The 22,570-nt window shown below is 42.8% G+C and overlaps 1 protein-coding gene across 7 annotated transcripts in view; it reads right to left on the reverse strand.

Moving 5' to 3' along the window:
- wu:fj29h11 (protein NO VEIN) overlaps window positions 1-22,570 on the reverse strand; it is a 54,822-nt gene that overhangs the window by 29,076 nt on the left and 3,176 nt on the right. For 5 of the 7 annotated variants that reach the window (XM_046356999.1, XM_046357001.1, XM_046357000.1 and 2 more), the window contains 11 exons: window positions 21,649-21,848; window positions 21,125-21,478; window positions 10,097-10,668; window positions 9,693-9,876; window positions 9,043-9,536; window positions 8,682-8,810; window positions 6,781-6,978; window positions 6,529-6,669; window positions 6,111-6,371; window positions 550-730; window positions 224-390 (listed from right to left, as the gene is read on the reverse strand). In XM_046356999.1, the coding sequence (XP_046212955.1) occupies window positions 224-390; window positions 550-730; window positions 6,111-6,371; window positions 6,529-6,669; window positions 6,781-6,978; window positions 8,682-8,810; window positions 9,043-9,536; window positions 9,693-9,876; window positions 10,097-10,668; window positions 21,125-21,478; window positions 21,649-21,848 (2,881 nt within the window). Of the gene's footprint in view, window positions 1-223; window positions 391-549; window positions 731-6,110; window positions 6,372-6,528; window positions 6,670-6,780; window positions 6,979-8,681; window positions 8,811-9,042; window positions 9,537-9,692; window positions 9,877-10,096; window positions 10,669-12,202; window positions 12,548-21,124; window positions 21,479-21,648; window positions 21,849-22,570 lie in introns of those variants that run through there. The other 2 variants (XM_046357004.1, XM_046357005.1) reach the window with 2 other exon arrangements.

Consider the following 22,570-nt stretch of genomic DNA (forward strand, 5'->3'; position numbering starts at 1 on the left):
TGCATCACTATTTAGTGCACTACTTTTGACCAGAGCACAGGCAAAAGGAGTGCACTATATAGAGAATAGGGTGCTATTTGGGACACGCAACTGCAGTCTAGAACGGTTCCTCTCCTCGCATCTTTTTCCTCATGACCACTGAAGGAAGAGGGGTGACGGGAGAGGAGAAGAACAGGAGAGTGATTTAACAGACAAAGATTAGAAGAGAAGTAGTTTATGTTACCTGAGCATGTTTGACCAGGAACTCCATAAAGGAGCCCTGCTCCAGAGACGTGAACTCTGTGACCTGGAAGTGCTTGGCTAACTTCCTCTCCAGAGACGCCACATGGGCCAGGGTGAATGGAGAGCTGTGATTGGACAGGCTCTCCTTCAGGACCTGCTTGACTGCGGCTGAGACACACACATGTAAACACAAAGGTCATTGTTGTACATTCACGGTCATATGATATGATAGGATTCTTTAACAATTTCAAGATCCAGATTCCCAACCTACACTTAATCTTATCATTGATACGAAGTGAGACACTGATGAGTGATGTTAGCAGCTACCTTCGCTGGGTGGTGTGGCCTGTGTTTTCTCCTCAGCTCTCCTCTCCTGAGTGTGTCTGGCTGGCTTCTCTTTGGGCACCAAGTCCTGAGGGGCAGCCAGCGACCCCCCACAGATAGCCAGCTGGAACAAGGCCCTGGCCAGACGGTCAGCTGACACACGCAGCATGAAGTCCTGCACTGACTGGACAGGAAATGACAGCACACTCCGTCAGTCACATTACGGCATTAGAGAAAACCATAACCTCTGAGACACAAGACATCATCCTAAATAGGACGGTGTGGGAAGATTTGTTTGTCAAATAAAATGTGGGCCAGAAAAAAAAGGGCAGTTATTTCTAAATATATAGGTCCACTATAATTCATACCTACTTTCAGGATTTAGACGTTCAAGTGTAGTCTAGAGTTGTTGTCTTTTTATCCATAGGACTCATTTCCACAAGACAACAAACATAAAACAGGACTGTTGTCCATCCCTGGCCTAGATAGTGCCAGAGGAACGCAGCCTACAAGTGTCTGGTTCCACTGTCAGAACTCCAGACAGTGGAACATATTCAACCCAGCATCAGGCTGAAACAGCTACAGCTGAAGCAGGCTAGCCAGCCAGCGTTTTGTTCCCTAACAACTTTTTCCTATGGCTTTGTTAAGGATTAGCCAATTAGCAAGTATTACTTACAGTGACATTTCTTAATAAGCAGAGAAGAGACAGTTGCTCACACACTAATTTGACTGTGATCCACCTCTCTCTTACTCCCCCCCTCTTGCTCATGGACCGAAGCAGGGGCTTAGTGGAATTGTCACCCAGTCTCAAATAAAAACCAGGGCATGATGTGACATGTCATGGGGGATAACCAGCTAAATCCCAAAGTTTTACACAAAGTCCCCTAGCAGAGAAAGAGGGATCAGAGCAGCCTTCTGAGGGGTAACAGAGAGAAGGTTAATGAGGTTTCTGGAAGACTTAGGTCAGAGGGAGGAGGGATTCTAGGGTCAGAGTTTGACCTTTAGAAATCTAAACATTTGTAACTGTTGGAACCAGTTCCTATATTTCTTTGGTTATGCAAATATTTGTTTATTAGGTCATATTGCGCCATTTAGATTAACTTAAAACCAGCTACATTTAAGTTTTTTTTTAAACCAAGAGGAGTTAAGAAACACTGCATTTTCTGTGACAGTGATCATGCATTGGATTTCTGCCAGAAGTTGAAACACAGGCAATTTCTCTGTGCTTTGGATGTCTCACAGGGGGCAAACAGTGCATTTGAAAAGTATTAAGATCCCTTGACATTTTCCACATTTTCTTACATTACAGCCTTACTCTAAAATTGCCAGTCTTACTTTAAACTCTAGATTCTCAATCTACACACACAATTCCCCATAATGACAAAGCAAAAACTGTTTTTTATGTTTGCAAATATCACATTTACATAAGTATTTAGACCCTTTACTCAGTACTTTGCTGAAGCAACTTTGGCAGCGATTACAGCCTTGAGTCTACACGCTTGGCACACCTGTATTTAGTGAGTTTCTCCCATTCTTCTCTGCAGATCCTCTCAACCTCTGTCAGGTTGGATGGGGATTGTTGCTGCAAAGCTATTTTCAGGTCTCTCCAGAGATGTTCGATCGGGTTCAAGTCCAGGCTCTGGCTGGGCCACTCAAAGACATTCAAAAACTACTCCCGCGTTGTCTTGTATGTGTGCTTAGGGTCGTGGTTCTGTTGGAAGGTGAACCATCACCCCAGTCTGTGGTCCTGAGCTCTCTGGAGCAGGTTTTCATCAAGGATCTCGCTGTACTTTTCTCTGTTCATCTTTCCCTCAATCCTGACTAGCTTTCCCTCAGTCCCTGCCGCTGAAACACATCCCGACAGCATGATGCTGCCACTATCATGCATCACCGTAGGGATGGTGCCAGGTTTCCTCCACACATGACGCTTGTCATTCAGGCCAGAGAGTTCAATCTTGGTTTCATCAGACCAGAGAATCCTGTTTCTCATGGTCTGAGAGTCTTTAAGTGTCTTTTGGCAAACTCCAAGTGTGCCTTTTACTGAGGAGTGGCTTCCGCCTGGCCACTCTACCATAAAGGCCCGATTGGTGGAGTGCTGCAGAATGTTTGTCCTTCTGGAAGGTTCACCCATCTCCACAGAGAAACTCGGAAGCGCTGTCAGAGTGACTATCGGGTTGTTGGTCACCTCCCTGACCAAGGTTCTTCTCCCCCAATTGCTCAGTTTGGCCGGGCGGCCAGCTTTAGGAAGAATCTTGGTGGTTCCAAACATCTCCCATTTAAGAATGGAGGCCACTGTGTTCTTGGGGAACTTCAATACTGCAGAAATGTTTTGGTACACTTCCACAGATCTGTGCCTCGACACAATCCTGTCTTGGAGCTCTATGGACAACTCCTTCGACCACATGGCTTGGTTTTTGCTCTGACATGTGCTGTCAACTGTGGGACATAGACAGGTGTGTGACATTCCAAATCATTTAAATTTACCACAGGTGGGCTCCAATCAAGTTGTAGAAACATTTCAAGGATGATCAATGGAAACAGGATGCACCTCAGCTCAATTTCGAGTCTCATAGCAAAGGGTCTGAATACTTATGTAACTAAGGTATCTGTTTTTTTTATTTTTTATACATTTACCTGTTTTCACTTTGTCATTATGGAGTATTGTAAGTAGATTGATGAGCAAATGTTTTATTTAATACATTTTAGAATAAGGCTGTAACGTAACAAAATGTTGAAAAAGTCAAGGGGTCTGAATACTTTCTGAATGCACTGTATGAGCAAGAACTGTCGAAAGCACATGACCTACCAAGTGTCAGCAAAAGAAGAAAAACTACAAGCCGATTGAGGAAGCTCCTACAGAAGTTAGTGAAAAGGCATTAGTGACATACGCAGTTGCCATTTAAAACTTCTTATGGATCAAATCCCGTTAGCGGGATCGATTTGACAACAACTGGTGAAATGGCTGAGCGCCAAATTCAAATTAAATTATTTGAAATATTTAACTTTCATACAATCACAAGTGCAATACGCCAAAATAAAGCTTAACTTCTTGTTAATCCAGCCACCGTGTCAGATTTCAAAAAGGCTTTACGGCAAAAGCAAACCATGATATTATCTGAGGACAGCATCCCATCAAACAAACACATGACAATCATATTTCAACCTGCCAGGCGCGACACAAAACTCAGAAATAACTATATAATTCATGTCTTACTTTTGAAGATCTTCCTCTGTTGGCACTCCAACATGTCCCAATATGTTTGATTAATTCCATTGTTAAACCCCCAAAATGTCAATTTATTTGGCGCATTTGATTCAGAAAAATGCAGGTTCCAACTCGTCCAACATGACTACAAATTATCTAATAAGTTTCCTGTAATCTTGGTCCAAACATTTCAAACAACTTTCCTAATCCAACTTTAGATATTTTAAAACGTAAATAATCAATCAAATTTAAGACAGGATAAACTGTGTTCAGTAGCAGATAAAATCAATGTGGAGCGAGCTTCAGGTCGCTCGCCCAAAACAGAAGAGTCCACTTGGCTCTACACTCCGAAAGGAAAGGGCTACTTCTTCATTACTCAAAGGGAAAACATCAAACAATTTCTAAAGACTGTTGACATCTAGTGGAAGCCATAGGAACTGCAAGCATATTTCTATTAAAACGGGCTTGCCATAGAAATCTAATAGAAAACAGATTGATCAACAAAAAAAAATCCCTGGTTGGATTGTGCTTGGAGTTGCGCCTGCTAAATCAGTTCTGTTATACTCACAGACATTATTCAAACCGTTTTAGAAACTTTTGTGTGTTTTCTATCCAAATCTACTAATAATATGCATATCCTAGCTTCTGGGCCTGAGTAAAGGCAGTTTACTTTGGGCATGCTTTTCATCCGGATGTGAAAATACTGCCCCCTATCCCAGAGAGGTTTTAATGGAGTTCTACACTTTATATAGATTTATCAAGCCACTTGGATCGAAGCAGCACTGCAGACGAAAAAGACCATGAGTTGCCTCCCAAGTGGCGGTCTAAGGCACTGCAACGCAGTGTTGCGGCGTCACTACAGCCTGGGGTTCGATCCCAGGATGTCATTACCGGCCGTGACTGGGAGTCCCATAGGGTGGTGCACAATTTTGCCCAGTGTCATCGACCTTTGCCTCTCCCAGACCCGTTGGTGAGTTGCAGCGATGAGACAATATAATTTTTTTAGGACAGTGATTACAATACCGGTATAATGTTTAAGCTAAGCCGGTCTTTTGTTGGTTTGGAAATGTTTGACACGTCTGTTTTGGAAACAAATGTCGCAAGCTCTTCAACTTAGAATGGGTTCATTAGGCATTATTGGAAATTCACTGTTGATATTTAAGTCGTCCAAGTTGATTGGCGCTCGAAGCTCAGAACGTTAATTAAGAAAAAGAATGCTATTCAAGCATTGATGGATGGTGGCGAAAATGATGAAAATGTTGCCTGAAGAGGAGGGTCTGATCATGCCGATTGGTATGAACCAAAACTATTGCTTTTCAAGGAATTTCTAGATCAAGTGAAAGGTGATTCCCACCTACAAAGTGTCATTTGTCCAGATGACATTATCTCTGTTGGATCAGAAAGTGCATCCAAGTCTAAAAATGACTCAGAATTGCGACGGGCAATTGATCCACACGACAGTAATAATATATGATATATAATATATGCCATTTAGCAGACGCTTTTATCCAAAGTGACTTACAGTCATGTGTGCATACATTCTACGAATAAGGTCAAGCGCCATGCTCTATCTACACAGGACCACAGTATCTGCTGTATCAAAAAAAAGTCACGTGCATCCAGAACAAGGTCACGTGCATCCAGAACAAGGTCACGTGCATCCAGAACAAGGTCACGTGCATACAGTGCTAGAATGAAAGCGAGGGCTGAGCACGCTGCTTTGAAAACTAAAGATGCAGTTTTGGAAAATAAACATGGAAGAAACCCAACTAAAGCCAAAAAAAGGGAATTCTTTGAAAAGGAAGCTGAGCTGGCTGCATCAGCTGCCAAAATGCAAGTTTTGGAATGTGAAAAATTCTCTGTTGCTCAAGCAATGAAAAGACCAGTGGATGACAGTAAAAGAGACTGGACCAAAGCTGAACAAAGCCTATGAGGCATTTCAGAGACTGTATGCACAAAACTCCTCCAACATCACAAGAAATAAGTGGCAAAAGAAACTGGATCGAATTTGACCACAACGCTTCTGAGGCATTCATGCAAATGATGGCACAAAACCCTGCACCAACATCACAGGGTTTACCTACTCCTACTTGGTGCACCAAGCCATGGTGCACCAAGGCTGCATTCTGCATGAAACATCATACAAGCACAGCAGCCACAGCAAACGTTAGTTAAAAGTGAGTTGTTAAAATAGTGAACCCCAGAGCCATGGTCATCTACAGGGTTTGCATGCTTTGCTTCCCGCCCACCTCTAACCCACCCGATTAAACCAATGACCCAACCAAAGACCATCCAACCAACCATCCATAAATTTTGTATTGCTGTCTTATGTTAATAATTTAATTAAGCAACCAATCACCTTGGTCATCTTGGGGTTGAAGACCCCGGATGCGTTGGTGAAGACCTCGAGCACGGCATCGGCTGCAGTCATGGTAACGTATTTCTTCCTCAGCTCGGCACTACCGACAGAGGAGAAGAGGACGGGACCCTGTGCTCCCTCCATCACGACCCTCTTCATCTTCCTCATCCTCTCCCCCACCTCCTCCTCCAACTCCCTCTGGATGGCCTCCCGGGCACGCTCCATACACACATGCTCTGAGCTCACCGCCTTCTGTAAGGTCTGGGGGAGGAGAGGGGGGAGACATGAATGAGATATAATAATAACAATAATAATTATGTTATGTACGTTACTTCAAAGAAGAGATTCATACAGATTCATAACCTCTGACCATATTCCAACACTTGGAACTGATACCTCCGCGAAGCTCAAAACTTACGGCTATGGGCAGGCCCACACTGTGTATACGAATGCCCAGTTCATAGGGAGAGTCACAGCTATACTGGTCAGACAGGTGCTTCATAAACTCAGCCAGGTCCACCTTGGGCTTATTCTGTTTCCTCCTGAACACACGCAGACTCTGGAAGCAGGAGACAGGAAAACAATATTTCAATATATATATATATATATATATATATATATATATATATATATATATCCACAGTATCTATGTGTTCAATGTCTCTCTCACCCTCAGTATGTCCACAGTCTCTATCTGGGGAATGTCCTCGTCCTTGGTGTTGCTGTCTATCTTGAACATGCGATGGATGAGAGGCAGTTTACACAGCGGCCCGAGGTTCAGCTCCTCATAACGCTTCTTGTTCTTCAGACCAGCCAGGTTCTGACCCAACTCATACAGGGTACACATCGCAGTCACAGCCTCTGCAGACTGAGAGAGATATGGATACACACCAGTTAATGATCAGATTATTCAGTTTAAAAAATGTACTAATGGACGTGCGTATGTGTGCTAACTGAACATGTTGATTTGACAGTGAGTTGCAGGTGCTTCTGGCATATATATGTGCGTGTACAGTCGTGGCCAAAAGTTTTGAGAATGACACAAATATTAATTTTCAAAGTCTGCTGCCTCAGTTTGTATGATGGCAATTTGCATATACTCCAGAATGTTATGAAGAGTGACCAGATGAATTGCAAAGTCCGTTTTTGCCATGCAAATGATCCGAATCCCCCAAAAACATTTCCACTGCATTTCAGCCCTGCCAAAAAAGGACCAGCTGAAATCATGTCAGTGATTCTCTCGTTAACACAGATGTGAGTGTTGATGAGGACAAGGTTGGAGATCACTCTGTCATGCTGATTGAGTTCGAATAACAGACTGGAAGCATCAAAAGGAGGGTGGTGCATGGAATCATTGTTCTTCCTCTGTCAACCATGGCTACCTGCAAGGAAACATGTTCCATCATCATTGCTTCTCCACAAAAAGGGCTTCACAGGCAAGGATATTGCTGCCAGTAAGATTGCACCTAAATCAACCATTTATTGGATCATCAAGAAATTCAAGGAGAGCAGTTCAATTGTTGTAAAGAAGGCTTCAGGGCGCCCGAGAAAGTCCAGCAAGCGCCAGGACCGTCTCCTAAAGTTGATTCAGCTGCGGGATCGGGGCACCACCAGTACAGAGCTTGCTCAGGAATGGCAGCAGGCAGGTGTGAGTGCATCTGCATGAAGACTTTTGGAAGATGGCCTGGTGTCAAGAAGGGCAGCAAAGAAGCCACTTCTCTCCAGAAAAACATCAAGGACAGACTGATATTCTGCAAAAGGTACAGGGATTAGACTGCTGAGGACTGGGGTAAAGTCATTTTTTCTGATGAATCCCCTTTCCGATTGTTTGGGGAATCTGGAAAAAAGCTTGTCCGGAGAAGACAAGGTGAGCACTACCATCAGTCCTGTGTCATGTCAAAAGTAAAGCATCCTGAGACCATTCATGTGTGGGGTTGCTTCTCAGCCAAGGGAGTGGGCTCACTCACAATTTTGCCTAAGAACACAGCCATGAATAAAGAATGGTACAAACACATCCTCAGAGCAACTTCTCTCAACCATCCACAAACAGTTTGGTGATGAACAATGCCTTTTCCAGCATGATGAAGCACCTTGCCATAAGGCAAAAGTGATAACTAAGTGGTTCGTGGAACAAAACATCAATATTTTGGGTCCATGGCCAGAAAACTCCCCAGACCTTAATCCTATTGAGAACTTGTGGTCAATCCTCAAGAGGCGGGTGGACAAACAAAAACCCACAAATTCTGACAAACTCCAAGCATTGATTATGCAAGAATGGGCTGCCATCAGTCAGGATGTGGCCCAGAAGTTAATTGACAGCATGCCAGGGCGGATTGCAGAGGTCTTGAAAAAGAAGGGTCAACACTGCAAATATTGACTCTTTGCATCAACTTCATGTAATTGTCAATAAAAGACTTTGACACTTATGAAATGCTTGTAATTATACTTCCATAGTAACATCTGACAAAAATATCTAAAGACACTGAAGCAGCAAACTTTGTGGAAATTAATATTTGTGTCATTCTCAAAACATTTTGCCACAACTGTATGTGTGTGTATGAGTATCCTGACCTCTATGAACATGTTGATCTCTCGAAGGTTGCGTTGCAGGTCCTTCAGAGCTGGTATCTGCCAGCGGAGGTCTATCCTGCCTGCCTCCAGAGTGCGGACCTGCATCAGCATGCACACCCTGGAGATCACCTGGGCACAGGACAGAACAGGGAGGAAGAGGTTAAAACCATCCCAGGAACACAACAAAAGTCAAGCTGGAAAATGGCCCTCTAGGACCTAGGTTGAGAAGCAGAGAAAGAGGCTGGCGTGACAGCAGAAGATCCCAAAGTGTCCACCAGATGGTGCCACTTGAAAATAAGTTGTACTGTTTTGTGGGTATTATAATTACAGGTAAATAAGGGGAGCTTGGAAAGATTGTCACCTTCTCTCTGGTGACAAGTTCTCCCTCGGCTGCGATGTCTCGTATGACGTCCTCCACCAGACTATTCACCGCCTCAGGATCCAGAGCCTTCTTCCTCTTCCTCCTCATCCCATCCTCTTCCTCCTCCTCTTCAGCCTGTGCCTCCACAGCTCGCACGTTAGCCCCATGCACTTCCCTGAGCTGGGCATTGTAGGCCTCTCTGAAGACAGGGGAGTTTCCTTCCCTCTGTCCCACAGCTAGCTGCCTCCGCTCTTGGGCTTTGGTCAGCCTCAGCTCCGCTTTCAGTGCTGGGAAGTCGGAGTCCGATGCGGAGGTACCAGGCTGGGGGATTTGGGGAGTGATGGGGGGCTGGGAGAGTAACGGGGACGAGGATGGAACTGGTGATTGTAGCAGGGGGGACCTTGTTTTAAAGCGCACCTGGTCCTGCACGTATCCGTTGTTCAGGGGTGTGGAAGGAGCAGATTGTCCCTCACACTCTGTCTTCTTTGAAGTGGCTGTGTGTGTGTGAGAGTGGGTGAGTGAGTGAGAGTTCATGGGTCAAACAAGAGTTAACAGGTCATTTCAACACATACAGTTAATGTTAAACCAGCCATCGTGGCAGCTGTTCAGTTACAACTTCTTAACATTATGAGTTATGATGGTCTCTCTACCTGCTGGTTTCTCTGCTCCTGTCCTTCCCGGGACTACAAGTGCGCAGGCTGCTGCAGGTTGTTTCTCATGGTTGTCATAAAGAGACTTGTACTGCTGGAGAGGAAGTTGCTTCCCAAAGCGCAGCAAGTAGCCGTTCTGTAGTTGGGCGATAGTTGTGGCGGCAGGGGGGTACACCTTTATCACCTACAGCACATCCAATCAAGCTTTATTTAAACGTGCACTCAAAACAATACACCAACCACTTTACAATACAAAAAGCAACATTCATAGGAACTAAAAGACAGATTTAAGAACAGTCTATTTTTAACCCTTATTTATACCAGGCAATTCTAATAAGAATATTCCCTTTCCAGCAACGGCCTAGAAAGATTCTATAATAAAACAGATTTTTAAAAGAACATACTTCTTTAACTCTGTCTAGTAGCTCTTCCCGAGTCACCTCTTCATTCTCTTTCACTGTGCTGGAGAAAGAAAGGAGAGGGGAGGAACGGGGGACGGCAGAGGGGGGAATAGAAGGACAGGTAGCCCCAAGGGAGGATCCAGAGCTTGGGGGAGGCCCATAGCGAGAGCCTGGGGCCGGTTGTAGGGGATCAGACCCAGAACCAAAGCTGATCGGGGTAGTAGACTGAGGATGGGTTTTCAGTGGTACAGCTCTGGGGGAGAGGGTCCTCGATGGTGGATCCTTCCCAGACCGAGGCCTGCGGGATATGTCAATCTTGTCTCCCCCTGCCTGTGCTGGAGCTACGGCGACTCCTCTATGGCTCCTGTGGAAGACCAGGTCCTTGTCCACATAGAGCTCCCCTTCCAGAGAGGCCACCAGGCTAGATGTGGAGCTGAAGCCCAGGGAGGACAGGGTGAGGTTGCAGTGGTACTTCTGGCTGTAGGCCACCGTCAGCTTCTTCAGGGGGACCCCCTCTGGGTGCTGCTCCACCAGGGACAGGATGTTCCTCTGGGCCCTCTCAGTCTCCGACATCGCTAACGCACACACGCACATAAACGTGTACACACACACACACACACACACACACACACACACACACACACACACACACACACACACACACACACACACACACACACACACACACACAGGATAAAGGAAGATAGGTCATTTTCGATGCAAACACAAGGAACATTTGAGATAATGCTTGCATGAGTCAGTCTGGGTGGAGTCTGCAGTGTAATAGCAGGTAATAACATGGGTAAAAGAGTGAAGCAATCATGACTCAAAGACATTTTCAAACTTATCTACACACACAGTACCGGAGTTTAAAGGTCCAAACAAGAACCCAGAATATCCCATTCAATAGGTACGTCAACTAGCTAGACAAAAAGCAGTCCAGCTTTAAACTTACTCCTAGTTATTAATAATCAGCCAAAACATTTAACTTGTAAAACATTTACAAACGTGATAAGCATAGAGGTAGGGAAACATCGGCATTTTGGCACTTCATCTGACATTGTGGTAGTAGATAAACTCATACCATTTCTTTGTCTCAGTGAGCAGTTTAAAGGAAGCTGCTAGCTAGCGTTTTCGTAATAACTAGAAGTCTATGTATATACAGGGCCTAAAATTAACACCCGCCACCTGCCAAACATGGGTAGATTTGGCATTTTTTATTTTACCAGGCAAGTCAGTTAAGAACATATTCTTATTTTCAATGACGGCCTGGGAACAGTGGGTTAACTGCCTGTTCAGGGGCAGAACGACAGATTTGTACCTTGTCAGCTCGGGGGTTTGAACTCGCAACCTTCCGGTTACTAGTCCAACGCTCCAACCACTAGGCTACGCTGCCGCCGCCATTGGCGGGTAAGAATGTCTAATTCACCTGTCAGGTTGGTGTGTGGTAACATGCCGGGCTCTATAGTGTAAGCATTTAATAAAAATAGTTAAGTATGGGCACAAGTGCGAGTTGTGATCTATAACTAAATAAATGCTGCAGTATCTATTTTCATATTTGCAAATGCACAAAGAAATCTGAATCCTAACATTATAGCTATCCCACCTCGCACAGCAACACTGCCTGTCTGGCGGGGGGGGGTGTCAGCACTACTAGTGCTGAAAGATTTGTTTTTAGAAACAATGGGCAGAGGCATAAAAGTTGGTCTAATTTACTCGAAAGTCTAATAAAGTGAGACTTTGTCCTCGTGTTTCTTGGCTATTAAAATGGTTTTGTTCAAAAGCTAGGTTGCTTTTCAATGTTTGAGTTTGCTCCCACTGCTAGCCTATACTAGTGACATTCTCACAGGCATATGTGATGACTGAGTGGCCCGGTTACCATGGTAACCTTAAAGCTAAACATTTTTGTCGATGATATTTTTGTTAAAATACTCAGATCACAGAATATTAAATTAAACCGTACAAGTTAGCATTGGATCACAAAACTACCTCTAACTCCCTCCATACTGGACACACAGACAAAAGTTCATCTGACTCTGGGGAAGTATCCCTTTAACAACAGCTATCCTCATTGACAAGTCAAACCTATAAAGGAAAATGTCACCTTACCAAATGGTTGTTTTGATTGTCGATAGGTAGATATAATATACTTCAGTCTGAACTTTGTTGTGCTTGAATCAAAATGGTTCCCTGCACCTTTCTCTCATCCTTTAAACCTCACTCGCCCCATCTGACAATCCACCAATCATAGCAGCTCACAGGAGAAAGGAAACAGAAAGTAAACAGTGATCAGCTGAGAACAGAGTCATTAGTGTCTGACTCTCCTATTCCAGGAAGGAGACAGAAACCAGCCACCAGACTGTAGTGTAGCAAACCCTCTGTGGGTGGTAAAATCATCTGGACTAGTTCCAAATGTTATTTTCAATACCTTGTTTTGCCTCTTTTTCAGTGTCTTTTTAAATTGTCAGGGACCATGTTGGCATACATAACTTGAGTGTTGCACCAGATTTGCTATCAAGCCGATTAATATTCAGTCCCTAGGCAGATGTTAAACTGTAGCAACAGGAGACAATACAGTAAAACACGTTGCACCAGTATCTTATCTGTGTAGTAATAACATTAATGATGTATATTGGCTAGATGTTGGATTGGGATTAGAGATGGTGACTAAGCAATAAGAGGAAAACAGAACAGAAATACAGGAGTGAGGGATGATGTGAGTGAAGAGAGAGAGTGGGGGGGGGGGGATTGATCCAAGGCCTTGAGTTTCGGTTTCCTCGTCTGCTACAGCTGACCACATCTGAAACCAAGCAGCTCCCACTATAAATGTGTAAGGTTCATACGGTTAAAAAGATTCAACAGCACTGAGCAAATTGCAGGTCTGCTGAGAGCAAACTTGAACATTGTGAAAATTCTGTGCAACTTCCAGCATGCGTTTCCTGTGCACACTGAGGCTGTACCCGCTTTAAGTTACAGTTTCAGACAGTGGTCAAGTAGGCTACTGTGGATGATGATAATGTAGACCTACCAGAGTGGCCTACCATCAAAAACAATAGAGAAAATGCATCCCATAACATGGAAATAGCTGTTCTATCATTCAGCCTCCTCCAGTAGCAGCTGGTGCACCAACAAAAAAAAAGTGTCAAGGGAAGCCAGCTTGGATTTGGCGTCACTCCTATCAAATCCCATTAGGAGCATACGTCATTGATAGAAAAAATGTAAATTAAAATTGTCCCTTTCTTAAATTAGCCATGGATGGAGATAGGAATTTGAATTTGTGGTTTTACTTCATTCTAATTTGACATACAGTAAATCATTTGTCTGGATTTCCTGAATCGGAAATGCACTAAACTGTTGTTCTGGTCTATCCTCTCTCGAAGGTTATGGAAAAGGTGACCACAGATGGTGTCTAGATCCATGGAAGGGATCATTTGATCAACAGTGTTAACGTCAATCCCCCCTAACCGGCTGAAGCACGGCGACAAAGGCGTTAAGTTTGGTCCTGCACCCCTTCTACCGTGAGACCTGAGTCCGAACCAGCAGCCTTTACACAGCATCCAGTTGAAACTCTCAACTGCTTTTTCTCTCATGCCTTTTCTCTAAGGAGTGTGACTTGAGTCCATGTGGAGTGAGCATGGAGAGAGATTCTGATCAAACTTCTCTCATGTTGCTGGTGTACCGGTAGGAAAATGGACAAGACATAATGGACAATGGCGGTGAGGGACATTATCAAGGGCCATCCACTTTGAACATGTGCCATTGGAAGGACGAACTGAAATACTATCTGAAGAAGAACATGAAGACAGTGCCGAGAGGGAATTGGGGGGGGGGGGGGGGTCAACAATGCCTGTCAGGGCTGGGCGATATGGCCATAATCTCATATCCCGATGTAGGTAATTTCATATCCCAATAATGATACATATCACGATATAGCACATTTATATAAAATTACCACATGTAAAGACCTGTTTCTTACTAAATTTTTAAATATATTCAACAAATTAAAAAGGTACTTACTCATATTGATTATTTCTCCTTTTATTTAGAACCTTTGTACAAATTTTCAGTTAAGCATGTAACAAAATAACATGGGGGGGTGGGCTTGCCTGTTTTGCATGTTATTTTGGCATTTATACATGTCACATAAGAATTTGCAATTGGTACCTTGGGTCAAGTGTTAGCACCAACTCACGAAACCCCTGTTTCTCAACCGTGTAAATTGGAGCCATGTCTTTGCAGATGTAAGTTGTAATGGCAGCTGTTATCGCCCTCCATCTTTGCCATATGGTGTACCGCGGGCAAAAGCCTCTTCTAACGTCCGAGCCGGGGGTTTGTTTTGAGCACTCGACTGTACTTTTTTGGGTCTCATCCATAGACTCTCTCCATACTGTTTCACATGATTCTTGCGTAGGTGGTAAAAGAGGTTAGTGGTGTTTGAGCCTGTTGTTGGGACCGGTCTGCAGCATATTTTGCAGAGGACGGTTTTCTGGTCCATGTCAGACTTTTCATACCCAAACCACGCCTATGCTACCGAAGTAGCCCCTCTTTTAGGTACGAGCTCTGTGTCTCCGAGCTCTGTGTCACATTTACTCTCCTCCATGTTTGTTTGTGTTGCAAATTTCTTTCCGCACAAAGCACGTCCAATTGACAAAAAAACATTGCTGTAAAGAGTGTGATTTGCAAAACAAGTAAATAAACGATAGAGCAAAATATGAAACAAGACGTTCTATCGTCAAACGATATATATCGCCCAGCCCTAGTGCCCGTAATTGTTCATTTGTGGGGATCATGTTGATTGTAGAGGTCTGCACACTGCAGAATGTATAGTCATTTAGACTAAGAATACATTGAGATACCGATCTGTTGTCATTAACATGCCACTCATGACAGTTTAAGACAGGGATAAATGGGGGCTGTAATGAGAAAGGTTAATATTGGTAATAAGTAGTACAAACCAAACAGTTGAGGTCTGAAGTTTACATACACTTACGATGGAGTAATTAAAACTTGTTTTTCAACCACTCCACAAATTTCTTGTTCACAAACTATAGTTTGGGCAAGTCGGTAAGTCATTTTTCCAACAATTGTTTACAGACAGACTATTTCACTTAGAATTCACTGTATCACAATTCCAGTGGTTCAGAAGTTTACATACACTAAGTTGAAGCCACTGCTCGAAAACAGCCATGAAAAAGCCAGACTACGGTTTGCAACTGCACATGGGGACAAAGATCATACTTTTTGGAGAAATGTTCTCTGGTCTGATGAAACAAATATAGAACTGTTTGGCCATAATGACCATTGTTATGTTTGGAAGAAAAAGGGGGAGGCTTGCAAGCCAAAGAACATCATTCCAACCGTGAAGCACAGGGGTGGCAGCATCATGTTGTGGAGGTGCTTTGCTGTAGGAGGGACTGGTGCACTTCACAAAAGAGATGGCATCATTAGGAGGAAAATTATGTGGCTATATTGAAGCATCATCTCAAGACATCAGTCAGGAAGTTAAAGCTTGGTCGCAAATGGGTCTTCCAAATGGCAATGACCCCAAGCATACTTCCAAAGTTGTGGCAAAATGTCTTAAGGATAACAAAGTCAAGGTATTGGAGTGGCCATCACAAAGCCCTGACCTCAATCCTATAGAGAATTTGTGGGCAGAACTGAAAAAGCGTGTGAGAGCAAGAAGGCCTACAAACCTGACTCAGTTACACCAGCTCTGTCGGGAGGAATGGGCCAAAATTCACCCAACTTATTGTGGGAAGCTTGTGGAAGGCTACCCGTAACATTTGACCCAAGTTAAACAATTTAAAGGCAATGCTACCAAATACTAATTGAGTGTATGAAAACTTCTGACCGACTGGGAATGAGATGAAAGAAGTAAAAGCTGAAATAAATCATTCTCTCAACTATTATTCTGACATTTCACATTCTTAAAATAAAGTGGTGCTCTTAACTGACCTAAGACATGGAATTTTAACTAGGATTAAATGTCAGTAATTGTGAAAAACTGACTTTAAATGTATTTGGCTAAGGTGTATGTAAACTTCCGACAACTGTGTGTGTGTGTGTGTGTGTGTGTGTGTGTGTGTGTGTGTGTGTGTGTGTGTGTGTGTGTGTGTGTGTGTGTGTGTGTGTGTGTGTGTGTGTGTGTGTGTGTGTGTGTGTGTGTGTGTGTGTGTATGTGTGTGATATATATATATATACATACATACATACACACACACACATACATAGTCCCCTGTTTGCAAATGTAGATTCTAACTGTTTTGGTGTGTGCTAAGTTGAGGGTCTTGAATTTGCGTGATAGACAATGTGGAGCACTGAAGACTGTAAATCTAAATTTGATTGTAAAACATTGATGGTAGAGGTTTTGTTTTAGCATGTTATCAGAATTCAAATATTAAAGTGCATCAATGCATATGGCTTTCTGATGTTTCAGTACGTTTATAAGTGGACTAGCAGTCGTGACTAACGTGTTACGGGTTAGATAGAATGATTTAAGCGCAAATGTATTTGTAGCCGGAGACGGAGTACATACAGGGCATGTTTTTGAGACAGAATGTTTGCATAAGTGTGTGCCAAATGACAGGGGACCATCGCTGTACATTCATAACCCGGGGTAAGGGTAACTTGACTATCGTAGTGGAACATCTGAAAAAGCTTAGCGATGATCTCGCAAACGAACACCAACCAGACAACGATTGAAATCTGTTTGGATGGGTTCAGTCATTATTTGGTGTTATGGGAGCTACAATATTTCATTGGTTGATTTATAAAGCTTATTGTAACTTGTAAGAAATTGTGCAGCAAAACCGTTGAGACTATTCTTGTCATGACATTACTAACCCCTGAAGGAGACCCCTCAAAACCCTATTTACCTGATTTATTTCCTATGCCTGATTAAGATGATGATAATCCATAACACCAAGGTAAAACATTGAGTTAATGGTGCAGCATGTCCATAGGCCATGCACACAGTGGTGGTTTTGTAAATGGTGCTCCCAAGGTAGAGTTTAAGGGCCTACCGTCATGGTGATCCTGTAGCAATACCGACAGTCTCAACAAGCGATCACCTTGTGTGTGGTGATAAAGTATGTACTGATGTTTAAATTCGTATGTTCCTTTCCCCCTTCTGAGAATTAAGTGCACTATGTGAAGGTTTTAAACTCAATGACAACGGAGGTCATTTACAATTGTACTAAGTGTAAGAAAGTCTTCCATTTTCCCTCAATTCCCCTCATGTTAATGCTCGTTTGATGAAAATGCTTATAAAGTAATTTCCTATTAGGTTGAGAATAGTCTCAAAAAGGAAAATAAGTGGAGGAAATGTATATTCATTACATACTATACTGTTTAATTGGGCTCCCGAGTGGCCAGTGGTCTAAGACACCTGGTTCAAATCCAGGCTGCATCACATCTGGCCAAAATTGGTCCAGCGCCGTCCGGGCCATCATTGTAAATAAGAATTTGTTCTTAACTGACTTGCCTAGTTAAATAAAGGTCAAATTATGAGCCGCTTGGGTGCGACCGCAGAGCGTGACGACCTGTGTTGATGACCGGCAGGAACTTAGCTATGTAGGAAGTGTAGGGAGGAATATAAAATGTATTATTATTCCCATACTATTATTACAGAGAATCAGACAAATGATGCTACCCTCAGCCTATTGGTTACTTAGCGTATTCAAGCCTGCCAAAAAATACAACACTGCCCCTTTAAGACAAATGAACATTTTACCGACTCGCTTTTCAAAGATAGAAATGTAAATGTTTTGTGCTCTTGTAAGAAGCAATCCCTCACCCATTGCTAATTACAAAGTATCTATAGCTGGGCTAATAACTCACTATCTAGCAATGGATAAGAACAAATGTGCACACACGGCTACATGCAGCTCTCCCTTTGATCTCAACACAAACGCATCTACTCACGACCGCTCATGCTGAAACCACAGTCCAGTTGAAAGTGAATGGCACAGATCCATCATGGCAATGGTCTATTTGCATATAGGCCTAATGCAGCTCTGATTGGATATGGCGCACCAGTCTGTGCAGAGTACGGGCCTGAGTCGTGCCGGTCAATGCAACAGGATCCTACTCCTATGCCTTCTGCCTACAATAAAATCGCTTGCACAGTTAGTGTGTAAAACTAAGTCTTGCATAGTTTGTTTTGTTTCAGTATCTTGCATTGAAAGTGGCTAATATTGCATTGATTCAATCACAATTCCTACAGTAGAGGAAAACGTTGATAGTGTTTACTAAGGGGGAAAACTCTAGAATTTTGAGTTAAGTTCAACCTCATACTTTCCTGCACGGGCTGATATTCTTTCTGTGAGGCAGTCCAGGGGGAGCAGGGTGCACAGCTTAGAGGGAACATTGCTCAAGAGCATTATGGCCATCTATGGGGGATTCACGAGAGAGAGCGATAAGATATATATATTTTAAATGTTCTCTAAAGAAGCTTGGTTGTACAATTAAATGTCAAATACACTGCATTTCAAACAGTCATCAATAATCTAACGAATTCAGGGCTTGTGAAATTATACTTAGGCTAAATACAGTATAAGCCCAAAATAGTTTTTTTTGCCATAATCACTGATCTGGCTTTCAGGTTTGCCTATGGAATGCCCCTTTTGTTACACATTTAACCAGAACCATGCATAATACACATTCACTAATAATGCACATTCACTAATAATGACTAACTTATTGTAGCAGGCATTATAGAAAATTAAACACAAGTCTTATAAATCTCTCAAGCACAAGCCCACATGCTATTGAGTAGCCAGCTAATCTTTAGGCTGTTTCAAATCTAGCCAACTTTGATCTCTTTGTTAGCTAACAAGGTAGATCAGTTGAATTGTTATGAACACACTCTTCTTGTTAACTCATAATGACACAACAAGGTTCCAGTTTAACACTTACTCAACCGTATTAGAGAAATACACATTTACCATTCCACTCAGGTTCATCAACAACAAGACTCCTGCGCAGGAGCACTAATAACAGAGTGATAGCACCGTAATAACAAATATAGGGATACTTAAAACATGGAATTTAACACTTCTGTCCAACTCCAACTGTTTGAACAGCATGCTAGCCTGTCCACAATGTTCAGATGTTGAAATCAAGTGGCCTACCTTATTTCTAGGAATGAGAGAGAACAAAGTTGCCAATTCCTTATATAATTGTGTCTTATGCTTATTGCACATTTACAAAACAGACTACACAGATAGTATAACAGTATTTGGCTAAAAAAAAATGCTGCTACTGGGACCTAGTACCGCAATGACAAACTGAGAATTCATCTTCTAGAATCAATGTTCATTAATACTCCCTTTTTAGTGTCTGCTCTGTGCGCAATGAGAAGCTGATGCATTTTTATTTGAACTATTTTCTACATTGTAGAATAATAGTGAAGACATCAAAACTATTAAATGACACATATGGAATCACGAAGTAACCACAAATCTGTTAAACAAATCCAAATATATTTTATATTCTTTAAAGTAGCCACCCTTTGCCTTGCTGACAGCTTTGGAATCTCTCAACCAGCTTCATGAGGTAGTCACCTGGAATGCTTTTCCAACAGTGTTGAAGGAGTTTCCACATATGCTGAGCACTTGTTGGCTGCTGTTCCTTTACTCTGCGGTCCAACTCATCCCAAACCATCTCAAATCGGGTTGAGGTTGGGTGATTGTGGAGCCCAGGTCATCTGATGCAGCACTCCATCACTCTCCTTCTTGGTTAAATTGCCCTTACACAGCTGGGGGTGTGTTTTGGGTCATTGTCCTGTTGAAAAACAAATGATAGTACCACAAACCCCAAACCAGATGGGATGGTGTATCGCTGCACAATGCTGTGGTAGCCATGCTGGTTAAGTGTGCCTTGAATTCTAAATAAATCACAGACAGTGTCACCAGCAAAGCACCCCAACACCTCCTCCTCCATGCTTCACCTACTCCACGTCTCACAAAGACACGGCGGTTGGAACCAGAAATTTCAATTTGGACTCATCATAACAAAGGACAGATTTCCACCAGCATAATGTCCATTGCTCGTGTTTCTTGACCCAAGCAAGTGTATTTTTCTTATTGATGTCCTTTAGTAGTGGTTTCTCTGCAGCAATTCGACCATGAATGTCTGATTCACACATTCTCCTCTGAACAGTTGATGTTGAGATGTGTCTGTTACGTGAACTCTGTGAAGCATTTATTTGGGCTGCAATTTCTGATGCTGGTAACCCTAATGAACTTATCCTCTACAGCAGAGGTAACTCAGGGGTCTTCCTTTCCTGTGGCGGTCCTCATGAGAGCCAGTTCCATCATAGAGCTTGATGGTTTTTACGAATGCACTTTAAAAAATGTTCTTGGCATTACTTTCATGTCTTAAAGTAATAATGGACTGTCATTTCTCTTTGCTTGAGCTGTTTTTGCCATAATATGGACTTTGTCTTTTACCAAATAGAGCTATCTTCTGTATACCACCCCTACCATGTCACAACACAACTGAATGGCTCAAACGCATTAAAAATGAAAGAAATTCCACAAATGAACTTAACAAAAACCTGTTAATTGAAATACATTCCAGGTGACTACCTCATTAAGCTGGTTGAGAGAATACCAAAAGTGTGCAAAGCTGTCATCAAGGCAAAGGGTGGCTACTTAGAAGATTCTGAAATATTCAATAAATAAATATATTTTAACACATTTTTGGTTACTACATGATTCCATGTGTGTTATTTCATAGTTTGAGGTCTTCACTATTATTCTATAATGTAGAGAATAGTAAAAAATAAAGAAAAATCCTGAAATGAATAGGTCTGTCCAAACTTTTGACTGGTACTGTATGCACTTGTAAATGGGAATGTGCACACAGGACAGAAGGAGCGAAGAAGACGAGACCAAAACGACAACATGAGAAAAAGCAGACATAAACGTTCATAATTTTTTTTTAATTAAAGGATTTTTGCGAAACAGGCAGACATTCGCCCAGCCCTATAGTCAATTCAACACTAAATATAACAACAGAAAGCCTCACCTGTCTTCCTGAGCAGAGCTCCTGACAGGCTTTCGTTTACATCCTTCTCTTCTTTTTCTTCCTCTCTCCTCCTCCTCCTCTCCCGTACATGCCCCTGCTGTGGCTGTGTGTAATCCATCTGGTCGCCAGGACTGCTCAGCCGAACCAAGTTCATCTTGTCCTGTCTCTCCACACACACCTGGTCCCCCAGGGCAGCAAACAGCTCTTGGAGGCCTGCCAGCCCATATTCTCTGAGGGTCAGCTGCCTGCCGTACATCTGCTTGTAGCAGGCACACAGCTTAGGCACCTCCACACCACCAGGGAAGGTGCCGAGCATGAGCAGCACCTCTCTTCTGAGCCTGTTCAGGCACACAGCTGGAGAGGAAGACAAATCAACACGTTAGGCAAGATCAAAGGTCTCCTTGTTTTGAAAATACAACGTCTGCCTACAAATCTGAGGGTTGGATTGGTGTAAGTAAGACGGCGAAATCCATGTTTTCACTTATCCACTCATATACAGATCAGTGGGTTCCTCAACTTCTGACCTTTGCTGATATCCTGTGCTGAGCTTCCAGGTGCAGTGGGACGTTCTATAGCTGCTGCTGACGATGATGCTAATGATGAGGAAGATGATGAGGTGGATGTGTGTAGACGAGACGTGATAGGCCATACAGTCAGTCCTCCAGTAGAGGAGAAGCGGAGCTGGTCAGGTATGGTCTTCAGCAGTGTCTCTAGTGCCAACAACCTAAAATAAAATAAGATAGGATTAGAAAGTTTGTACTTCACCGATACCTACTGTGTGAGAAAACATTTACCATAGTAACAATGTAGAGTAGGGATAAGATAATGATTTTATTTTCCCTGTGGGGAAATTCTGGTTGCAGCTCTATATACAAAAAAGGAATCAAAACATAAACAAGAACATATAAAGAGACAACAAATACAGATAGAAAAAAAGTGTTAATGAGCAATCATTAATTATCTGTACACTATACATCAGTACACTGTCATCTGCAATGTCAACTGCTAGGATAGCTGGGCACTAGGCCAGCTTTTCCAATCTCGGGCCTCTGGAGCCCAAGGGGTGCACATTTTGTTTCTTGCCCTAACACTACACAGTGGATTCAAATGATCAAAGCTGGATGATTAGTTGATTATTTGAATCGGCTGTGTAGTGCTAGGGCAAAAATACAAAATGTGCACCCCTTGGGTTCCAGAGTTTGGGAAACCCTGTACTAGAACTTGGAGGATCCCCAACTTGCAGCCTGCAGGTCAAATTTGGCCAGCGGGTGATTTTTCTGAAGGGGAGGACATAAAAGACAGTAAAAACACTAGCAAATCAGCTTCAAGATATTTTAATTTTGGAAATATGTTGCAAAGTATTCCCAAACATAATAGAGATACAATTGAAGTCAGAAGTTTACATACACCTAGGCCAAATACTTTTAATACATACACTTAGCTAAA

The sequence above is a fragment of the Oncorhynchus gorbuscha genome, linkage group LG07, assembly GCF_021184085.1.
Source record: "Oncorhynchus gorbuscha isolate QuinsamMale2020 ecotype Even-year linkage group LG07, OgorEven_v1.0, whole genome shotgun sequence".
Lineage (NCBI taxonomy): Eukaryota > Metazoa > Chordata > Actinopteri > Salmoniformes > Salmonidae > Oncorhynchus > Oncorhynchus gorbuscha.